Source organism: Chaetura pelagica, unplaced genomic scaffold (assembly GCF_000747805.2).
Source record: "Chaetura pelagica isolate M959 unplaced genomic scaffold, ChaPel_1.0 scaffold121, whole genome shotgun sequence".
NCBI lineage: Eukaryota > Metazoa > Chordata > Aves > Apodiformes > Apodidae > Chaetura > Chaetura pelagica.
The window spans coordinates 1,479,474-1,490,292 of record NW_009954546.1 but is presented as its reverse complement, the minus strand read 5'-3'; the positions used below and the strand labels follow the sequence as shown (position 1 = coordinate 1,490,292).

Here is a 10,819-nt window from a genome sequence, read left to right as displayed (position 1 = left end):
AGGCCAATATTTTAAAGTGGGATTTGAAGGTGGATTTGGCATGAACTTACCTGACACTGGTGTAATGTAATGACTTGATTAATCTGCTGCTGGTTTCTACTGACCTGGAGGCACACAGCCAAGCAGGGATGGCTGTTTGGCCATCATGACCCAGAGTTTGAGTCCAAGACCCACAACCAGACTTTGGAGCAGAAACCTGGCTTTTTATTCACCCTCCATAAAACATTACCCAATGACTCAAAACCTGAAAGACCCTTCCCAGCTTGTAGCCATGAGTTTTATTTCAGCTTCTATTCAACGTAAAGGTCCCAAGCAGGCTGGGTTATTACACTGGTGTCTGTGGTCCCTTCCCTGCACCCTTGGTGGCTGGGTCCTGCCTGCCAAACTAGATACTGTCTGCCAGAAGCCTTCTCTTTTTTTAAAAAAAATATTTTTATTTTTTTAATTTTTTGTTTCTCTTTCATCAGTGAGAGAGGTTAAAAGCCTGTGGGTGGAGGCCAGCACAGAGTGCCCATTGTACATGCATGCATACCAGAGCAGTAACTCCCTGGAATGCTGCACCTCCAAGATTTACCACCTTGTGTTTGTGTTGCAGCCCAGGAGTATGTGTACATTTCGTCCCTCTCCAAGGAGATTAACAATGTGAAATGGCAGATAAATAGGACGGCCCTTTTTTTAATTTTTTTTTTTTTTTTTTTTAAATTTTTATTGGACCAGTTGGCTCCCATTACCTCCATAGGCACAAAGGAAAGGTGAGGTGCAAGGTTGGTCAATTAGGTGGAGCAGCTCCTTGCAACTGGGTGGCTTTAATGTACTAATTGCGTTAGTAATTAGCAACTACCACATGGTAAACACTTGGGTTCCAAACTATCTAAGGGCATTAACCAACCCACCCTACAATGGCTTTGCATGAGGTAAGCGTTAGCCTTGTTTCACAGGTGGTGAAATGGATACTTGCTGACTGCAGGGTGAGTCAGGGTAGGTGAGCAGGAGACCTTGGGTCTGTTAGTTCTTCACCTTAATGAGACCAGTAGCAGCAGTTCTGGGAAATTAGTCTCCTCTCTATTGCCAGAAGATGTGCAGCTTAAGCCTAAGTGTTTTTATGGTGTGCTTCTATCTATTGTGAGCTACACAAACCACCTCCCAGGCCAGATGGCAGTTTAGGCTCCATGATATCCATGATAGTTCTTCCTTTTCTCTCTCTCTCTCTCTCTCTTTTTTTTTTTTTTTCCCCTGGCTTGTACTGTCTGCTTGTGCTATTTATGGGAAATTTATTTGAGTTTGTGTCTGCTGGGACCTGCATGGAGGTCACTCAATGACTTCATGGAGCTTTAGGATGCTTAGGACTTTCCATTAGTAGCCGTATGTGCTAAGGTCAGATGAGTGACCCGTGGCCATACTCCAGTGGCAGTGTGGATGTATAACTAATAAAAGGTGTGCATTATTGCTTCTTTTTGAATTTTAAGCTCATGCAAAATATTTTTTAAAAACCAGAAAGAAGGCACTGGTACAAGGACATGTGATTTTTCTTAGTGCTTTAAAAATAGAGTAATCTGCACTGATAATGCTGTTGTAAACTGGTGTTAGCTAACAAGATAATTTTTATCTTTTTCAGTTTATTGCAACTAAGAATGACCTGGGAAATCCCTGGCTGTCCTCAGATCTTGCTTGCACTTGGTTGAGGGGTGGGGTTTGGTAGTGTAGCAGAGGTAATCTAGGTCGAGTTACTAGGTTGGCACCCTCAGCACCTTCTCCTGGCAGGTGTCTCCTTCTTGTCTTCTTCCCATATGCCTGAAGTGATACTCCTCTGACATGCCAGGAAGCTGTTTCTTTTACTGAAGTGGCAGAAAATATCTTTGTTTCTCTCTGAGACATTCTGCTAATTTTGTCGCCTGAACTAACTTGCCATAATGGTTGGAATGCCTATATGAGGGATTTTAGGGAGGTTGTACGAAAGCACATCAACACCCAACATGTATTATTTTATCTAAATGTTTGATATTTGGCCTAGCCTTTCTGTCTCTTTGGGTGACACAACTTTTGGCTCAGTTGAATAGTCACAGCTTCTCCCATTAACTTTGGCCAAGACTTTTTAAGGTACTGAGTACAAGTGCTTCCATCTGCAATATTTGAAAGAAGTCCACTTTTGAAAGGATAAGCCTTTGCTTCAGTTGGCCCAAGCCTTCCTCACAGAAGGGACCCACAGGCATGAGAGGCTCTGGAAAATACTGAGTCCATTGTCCAATACTCCAGGTCCCTGGTATGTCCTGAAAAAGACCCAGGTAGAGGATCCTCCTGCACTTCCAGCATCCCAGGGGGCATCTTGGGTTGCAGACAGTGTATGCCTGGCCCAGTATGTAGTGAACAATTAATCCAAAGCAGAGTGCCCCCAGAACAGCTGGCAGTGGTGGGCATCTTCCTCTTGCCTGCAAAGTGGGAAACAGGAAGTTTGAAAATCTTCTTCCTGATTCATAGGGCAGCACCATATTTTCTGCTCTCTGATCAGTGGGTTATTGTTTAACCTGAGGCAAGCAAGTGTCTGCTTCTGGTTTTTACCCCTTTCAAACATCCTGTGACAGCGAGCGCTTTAAAGTTGTGTGGTGGTTCATGGATATGGAGAGCTGGTTGCCCCCTCATTTGGTTCCCAAGTCCAGAGTTACATCTATACAGTACTTTTGTCTTTCTGTATATATCCATTTTCATCAATTTAGCAATACACGTGGCTGTCCTTCCATGCTCTGTGATGTCAGATCGAGTCCTCAGAGATGCCTGCCAGCCTTGATTCCCATTTTGCTTCAAGGAAGGCCCTTGAGATGCTGCAGGGGAAGCCCAAGAGTGCCCTGTTTCAGTAATCTCCACACTCTTGTTCAGTACGTGTGTATGTGCTAACTTCCTTTTTTTTTTTTTTTCCCCCTTTCTTTTGACAGTGGCAGATTTGGTCTCTTCTGAGGTCCTTGCAACTTCTGGGCAATCAGGACGTTGAATTCGGCGGACAGTTACCATTCATTACCTCGAGTCGCACCTGCCTTTGCTCTCCTCATCCCCTCCTGTGCTCCCCTTCCCTCTGATAAAACTCCAGGGCATCCTGTGCTCCCCTTCCCTCTGATAAAACTCCAGGGCATTGTAATACTGCTATGGAGCCCAGGGAGACATTGGGCAGCTCCCGGCAAAGGGGGGGAGAGGGAGACTTTCTGCCTGCCACCGTCCCCTCCGCAAAGCCTCCATCTACCTCCAGCTGCGCGGGGGAGACGATGCTGCCTGCAGTGACCTCGGGGAAAGGGATCCCAGTGAGCAGTGAGAGGCTGGAACCAGAGGAAGAAGATGAGCTGGGTTCTGGCAGAGACGTGGATTCGACTTCCAATGCGGACAGTGAGAAATGGGTGGCAGGAGATGGCCTGGAGGAGCAGGAATTTTCCATCAAAGAGGCTAACTTCACAGAGGGGAGTTTAAAACTAAAGATACAGACTACCAAGAGAGCAAAGAAGCCCCCAAAGAACTTGGAGAACTATATTTGCCCCCCTGAGATCAAAATCACCATCAAACAGTCTGGGGAGCAGAAGCTTTCTAGAGCTGGGAAAAACAGCAAAGCAGCTAAAGAGGAGGACAGGTCACACTCCAAAAAGAAGGTAAGTCCTACTGATTCTTGTATTTTCCCTTTCTCCTGAAAGCAGAGGGCGAGGGTAGGATTAAACCTGCTGAAACAGTTTGTGTTTTGAGTTGTAACCTTGGCAAGGTTTGCGAAGCCCTGCTTGGCCGTGGAGGAGGTAATAGAGAGTATCACCCTGCACTGCTGCATGGGCTTCAGGGAGGGTCTTGAACTGTGCTTCAGAGGAACCGATTTGGAAAGGATCAAAAGTTCAGAGAGACCTCTCCTATTTTTGTGCATAATTGAGATTTAAGATGAATCATTGCAAGAGTGATAAATGGAGGAGCCCATTTCTAAACTGCTTTGTGTCTGAACACTAATGTTCGTGTCTTCTGGCAGTTAAAGCTTTCAACTACATTTTTAAAATACAGGTATGTGCGCAATGAACAATTGAAACCATTCCTGTATACTGGGTGAAGGGCTTTATTATTCTTGATTACAGCATTGTGCTAGCAACACTATAGTTATCCTTTGGAAAATACTTCCATTATATGTCTCATTTTCTTCCAAATGCATATCATTTTCTTGAAATATCCTTCTGGAGAGAAATTTTTGGTACTTTAGGTTTGGGTAAAAACGGTATTTGTATTTTTTTATTTTTTTGTGTAGTCAAGGGGAGGAAGAGGGAGGAGTAAAGAAAGAAAATCCTTTATTTATAGAAGCTGTCTTCAGGAGCACCCTTTTGTTTTGCTGTGGGCTTGATTTCTCAATAATAATGTGCCCTATACTTAGTCTTCAAAGCAATTTTTTTTCAAATGTTCCCAGGTCAAGGGGCAATGGACACAAGCTGGAACACAGGAAGTTCCATGTAAATATGAGAAGGAACTTACTCGTTATGAGATGCAGTCCTGAGTAATGTGCTCTAGGTGATCCTGTCTTAGCAGGGGAGTTGGACTGGATGATCTCTAGAGGTCTCTTCCAACTCTGACAATTCTGTGATTCTGTTTTAAGCAGCACTGGTGAGGGGAGGGACAACTGGTGACTACTCATGTCATTTTGGGTGTAGTGGTGTTCTCTGTCCTAGGCATTAGATAAAGGAGTTTTGGTCAGGTTGAGGTTTATCACAGTACATAATGTTTGCTTCCTTAGTAGCTTGTGAACTTCATTATGAGTTCAGCCAAGAACCCAGATTTGATGAAAGACTCAGGATTATTTCTAAAAGCTGGACAAATTGATCTGGGATGTAGGGTTCCACTGGTTATTGCTCAGGAGCATGACTTGGCTTTCCTGTTCATGAAGCTTGGATCCCTCGCTGTGCAGAAGGTCTCCACTTCTTTCATAACTTGTAAACTTGAGGGATGCATGAAGGGCTACTTTAAACCTTGAGGAGGTTAATTGCCAATGGCTCTTCTCATGGAGACTCTCCTTGGCAGACTAACTTAAACTGAAATTCTGGTAACTCTTATTTACTTTTTGAAGCATCAACATTTCCTACTGACTGAAGGCAGAGCCCTGGGAGATTAACATTGATCACTCGGAGAACACTTCTCTTTGAAGCAGAACTTGAAAAAACAAAACAATCAAGGACATTTTATTCTTAGAATAGTGCTAAGTTGCATACTATATGTGCATGAAAAAAATAGTTCTTTCTAGCACAGCAGCAGTTTGGCCCTATAACACACTGAGGAGAGATTTTTCCACCTATTCAGAAGGACGAGTTGTCTTCTTAGCACTGAGTAATGTCTTATTTCCACTTTCCTTTCCTCCCTGAATACTTACAGAGGTCTCAGGGGAACTAGCAGTTGTGTGAGACCATGCTGGGTGACAGCAAAGGTGTCACAAGCAATCCCTCCATGGCCATGCAAGGAGGAAAAAGAGACTTGCAAACTTGCGTACATGGAATATGAAGAATATAACTGCTTAAAAATCAGGGCTTTCATTTCTGTTTATCACCCAGTGAGATGGGTAAGGAAGATAACATTCATTCCTCCATGTGGCCATCCAAAAAGCTTAAATAAGTAAAGCTAATAAGTATAAGGAAGCTATATGCAAAAAAAACCCCAACCCCAACAACAACAAGAAAAGCCCTGTGTAATGTGGTTGCGCTCAGGGTGAGACTTTAATTGCAGAAAGATAAGGAGCTTGAAAGAAGTGGATCATGGCCCAAACGTGGCTGCATCCAGCTCGAACTTGTGCTGTGAAGTCTGGGCTGGTTGTGCTGTGTTTGCACCCTGTGCACAGCCTGGTAGCACTCTGGGACAGCACTGGCCTAATCTGGCCATTAAAACGAAAACAAAACAAAACAAAAAACAACCCCAGCAGGTGGATGCTCTGAGCAGATGGGGAGAGGGCTGCTGCAGCAGCGCAGCCATTAGCATAACACCCAACGGCTGCCACACGGCAGCTGCTGAGCCAGGGCCGTGGCAGAGAGGTCCTCAGCAGGGATCTGGAAGACCTCAGTGCTGTGATCTCCAAGGGTTTGATGCTTCGAGACCTGCAGCCTGCATTGCCAGGATGGTAAATGACCTGCATCCCTGCAGCCGAAGGGATTTCGCACACGACTGGCTCTTAGCTTGTGGGTTGCAGGATCAGGCCTGTCTGTGAACATCTTGTACCAAGGGACTGACAAAAGGCACTGCAGGAGAGGGACACTTCTATGGGAGAAGGGTTCCACTGCTTGAAGCATGATTGTTCTCACAGCTGATGCGTGTCCCATGGCAGTTACAGAGATATTTTGAGGAAGATAGTTAGGAGGAAGTAGCAAGTTGAAACTGGAATGGAGCAGAAGCTATCTAGATCCACCTGTGGGTTTTCCTGGGAGACAGGAGCCTACAGGTACCTTCTGCATGTACTTACAGAACCTTTGAGAGGTGTGGTAGTGGTTAAAAAAAACACAACGAAACAAACAAAAACAGTGATTGTTACATTTCAGTTATTCTGGTGGTTTTGATATTTCAGTTAAGCTGTTGGGTTGCCTGTTGCTTAAATCAGCACAAACTCCAAAAAAGCAGCTACTGGCAGCAGTATCAAGGAGCAACATGTAAGCCAGCGGGGCAGATCTTCAGCTGACATCACTCTACTGTCCTCTGTGGTTTTTTACTGGGAAGTTGTTGCCCAGTGTTGCACATTTTCCTTGTGCACAGGGGCAGCATCATTATTTGGCTTTGCCACCTTATTTATGAATGCAGGGAGTCTATGCAGGCCCCACAGACCTGAATATAAGGATGGAGAGCTGAGCATAACCTGAGCTGCAAGTTCGATGCTTGTGTCTCCAGTGGGTGGGACTGATTATTCTGCACCTCACAGAGTAGCATCTGAATTTGTCTTTCCCCCCCGAGGAGGAGCAAACTCTACTAGGACTTGAAAAATCACTTAAGTTTGTTGCATAATAATTTCAGCCACATCTCCAGTAGTCCCCAGTGCTTTGAAATACCACTTCAGCATTCTTGCAGGAGTTTCAATACACCCAGCACAGAGGGCAAGTAATGAAAACATGGAAGCAATTTAAGTAACAGCATGTGGGTACACAAAGGACTGGTAATGCTAGCAATGTAAAAAAGGGCTGTGAACTGGGGATATCGCATTTGTTCAGTGGCCACTTAGGGCAGAAGAAGATATGCCTGTTCCTAAGCTTTCCACTGCTTTGCTAATTAGGCAAGAGGGGCTAGTGCCTGATTTCTGAAGCTGTGGTCCAGGGAGCAGCGGTGATTAGAATGGGGCTTTGTGGAGAGCCATGCTGCTCATGTGCCGAAGCCTGGGTTTTTTGCCTTTGATTCTAGCTGGTACACTATATTAAAAGATGTAAACATACATTAAATGCTTTCTTCATGTTGCTTTTCCATCTGAGCAACCGCCCTGGAGGTATTATCCGATCGCACATGGGAAGGGAGGGAATCCAGGAGAGGATCTTTCTGGGTGTGGTTGCTGATGCCCAGGAGTGGGAAGGGAGGCAGCAGGTGAGAGAACATCAGCCTTGGGAACCTTTGCTCTGATGAGCAGAACACTTGGCTGCAACCCAACAACTTTTGAGGTATTTTTTAAGTCATGACCATGCCAAATTTCACATCATCTTGAAAAAAAGAGTGAAAGAAGTTTCCAAACCCCTTTCCTGGGTCTGCTTGGAAGGTGAATTGGAGCTTGGGCTGTTGAAAAATTAGGTAATTGCAAAGTGCACAAATGTTCTATAAGCCTTTGCTCTTATTTCAACCCTTTGGCATGTTGGGATGGAGTGGGCTGAACCCTTGGTACTTCTCAACCTGCAAATGGCTCAATTTCATTTAGTCTGATTGGAGAGGGAGGGAAGAAAAAAGCCAGGAGCCCGAAGGATGTCTTACTGGCACGTTGTCAAGCCCTGCAGCCACTGCTCTCCAACCTGTGGTAGGGCTGCTCAAATTCAGCCTTTTACTTTGGATAAGGAAACCTGCTGTCAGTCTGGAAGGGCACTAAAAGCATGGCACCAAATGCAACAAAGCAATCCATCAGCATTCCCTGCCTGTCATGTAGCATTTAACAAGCCCCAGATGAGCAGTATTTCCCTGGTTTTGCTTTATTTCCTTGTTTTCCCCTTCTCTCTGCATTGCATTTTCTGCTCTTTGTATTTTCCTCTGTCTGCAAACACTTCATTTTCCACTTCTTTTCTTGAAGTCTAGCCTGACAAAGTTTCTTTGGATCTTCCATCATGTGCATAATATCCTGCTTTGGGGGATGTAAACTCATTTTTTTGTAATTATTATCGCACTGGGGTTTTTTTGAGAGCTTGGGATGGGAGAATGCATTTTATTGCTAGAGATAAATGGCAGCAAGTCACTTGGAAGTAAAGCTTCCTTGTGTGCAGTCAGAGGAAGCTCTAACCTTAGATTTTCTTGCAACATTTTTTTTTTTCCCTTTGAATTCCTGTAGGTATTCGCTGTTTCTCTTCAGGAAGATGTTCTAGCACATTTTCCCTTGAAATTAAACTAATTATCTTCCTTCCCTCTGCCCCCCACATGCAACTTTTTCCTGTGATTTGTCTTTTCCTGAGGACTCTCTCATTCACAGGCTTCCCCATTTGCACCTCTCCTTTTTCCAGAAGATCGTGAATGCTCCTCCTTCCCCCTTCTTTGCGCTGTTGGCTGCACATTGCTCTTTCACTCCAGGTTCTCATGTGCATCTGCAGCTCCTGCCTGGTTACCCCTGTGCTGGACTCCTCTCCCCAGTGATTTCTGTGCATGATCATCCAATTGCTCACAGTGCATGCTTATTGCTCCTTGCTAGGGGCATCCCCATGTGAGATGTTCTCTGAGTCAGCTCTCCCTGCTGCCATCCCAAATGTGGCTTGGGGACTTCATGGCTTGCTCCCAGTGCTGCCTGTAGATTAGCAAAGAGGGGAAGGCACCTGCATATTTGTGGTGGTTCCTGCTTGACATAGCAGGCTTTGAGTTACAGCATTTCTTTTTTTCCAAAGGATGGAGCCTCCATAGCCCCTTCAGCCTGGACGCTGGGCTGGTTTGGTACTCACTCTTGTTTAGCAAAGCTGTGGGGCTGCTTTAAGTGATGCTAGTGGCTGGTACCTGAAAGCTCACACCAGCAGTGTAGGCCTCAGCTTCTGCCCACGTTATGGATTAGTGGTAGAGAGCCCCAGAAGTGCCAGCACTGTGAGGAGGTCTTCTTCTAGTTGTATTTAAGGTGAAACTGGCTTTTGAGCAAATGTTCTTGTGCAAAGCTACACAAATTCAGCCCTTTGGTATTTGTCCCTGGTTTCTTTTTTGATAACTTTTCTTTCTACCACACTGCAGAAGGCACAGAAGAAACAGCTGCAGTTTGCTGTACTCGTGTCACCACTACCTTGTGCTCCCCCCCGAAAAGGAGCAGGAATTTTGTTTTTTGTGAAAACTTTAGGCTTAAGAAATCAATTTTGCTATGAGCTGAGAATCACTCAGGCTCAGATTCATCATGGTCCTTGGAGGCACCTGAGGTCTCTGAAGTAGGAGCTGAGTCCTTCTGGGCTGTCATGTAGTCGCGTGGAAGAGGCTGGTCCCTCCTGAAGGTGATTCAGCCCTCTCTGTGAAGAGCAGAGAGGACTGGATCCCAGTGTTTACCCTTCCTTGCCTCCTCCAAAGCCTGCTGGAACAGTGTCCACTTTGCATTGTGTCATGAATACCTTGTGACAGGAACAAGGCAGAGTTTCTTTTCTAGCCCAGTGCTCTGCCTGAGACAGCTGATGCCCGTTCCTCACTGTCTCTCAGCGCCCAAAGAAGTATGCCTTTTTTTTTTTTTTTTTTTTCATCATGTAGTCAAGTATTTCTTAAAGAAGCAAACATCTGGCAGTGAAGGGATGGGCTGTGGAAATGGAAGCAAGCTTTCACTGTGTTGTGAGGAGTGCCAAATGAGGAAGACACGTTGTATTTGATTAGCTGACATATGACCAGGGCTTCTGGAGGCCACCCCTGTTGAGGACAGGTTTTGTTTTGCAGCAGTCACTCCCACGGCCAAGTTTCGATGGCCCTCTGCGACATTTCCGTGTTTGCTTCTGCTGTGCCTCTTTTTTCAAACTGTGGCAAAATGTCCCCAGTGCTGTTTTTGGGGCTAAGGACATGTTGCAGGGAAGCAACTGGGACTAGTGCAGGAAAGCTGGCAGTCCTGCAGCGCCCACCACTGAACCAAGGGAGGGGATGGGTGCTGCTCCAAGCAGCTACTTAAAGGCTTGGCCAAGTCGGTGCATGCTGACAGTGTGTTGAAAGCACTGTGGCCTCCAGGCTAACAGAGATGTGCTGGAAACATGACGCACTGGCATGTCCACCCAGAGCTGCAAGCCTCAGTACTGGTTGAGCTTTCATATGCAGAGGTTTTGGGATGCACAGGGATGTCAGACCTTCATGCACATACTCATGTTCCTCCAGCATCAACTTTTGCACGCAGCACTCCCTGTCCTTCCAGGCGTGCCTGACCACAAATGCCTTCTGATTTACCTACAGCTTTTTCATCTTCAATCCATTTTTCATACACACGCACACACAGCTAAGCCCCTCACATCAGATCTAATTCTTCACATGCTTCATTCCCAGATGGTCTTCTTGCTACCTACATTCCCCTGCATAGTCAGTGGGACTGTGTGATGGACTCATCTTGAGTTTATCTGACTGGAAAGAGGGGTTTCACCTGGTGTCCTCAGCTTGCCTTTTTCTGTCTTTTTTAAGTGCATTGAAATCAGTGAAAGTTGTGTTTCTGACCACGCTCCCCTTATGTGCTTTCTCT

At 45.5% G+C, this 10,819-nt stretch overlaps 1 protein-coding gene across 1 annotated transcript in view; it reads left to right on the top strand.

Annotated features, from left to right (window-relative positions):
• The first annotated feature begins 3,134 nt into the window (after nucleotides 1–3,134).
• SETBP1 (SET binding protein 1) overlaps nucleotides 3,135–10,819 on the top strand; it is a 271,244-nt gene continuing 263,559 nt past the window's right edge. Inside the window, exon 1 of the mRNA XM_010005038.1 lies at nucleotides 3,135–3,630. Within this exon, the coding sequence (XP_010003340.1) occupies nucleotides 3,135–3,630 (496 nt within the window). The remainder of the gene's footprint in view (nucleotides 3,631–10,819) is intronic.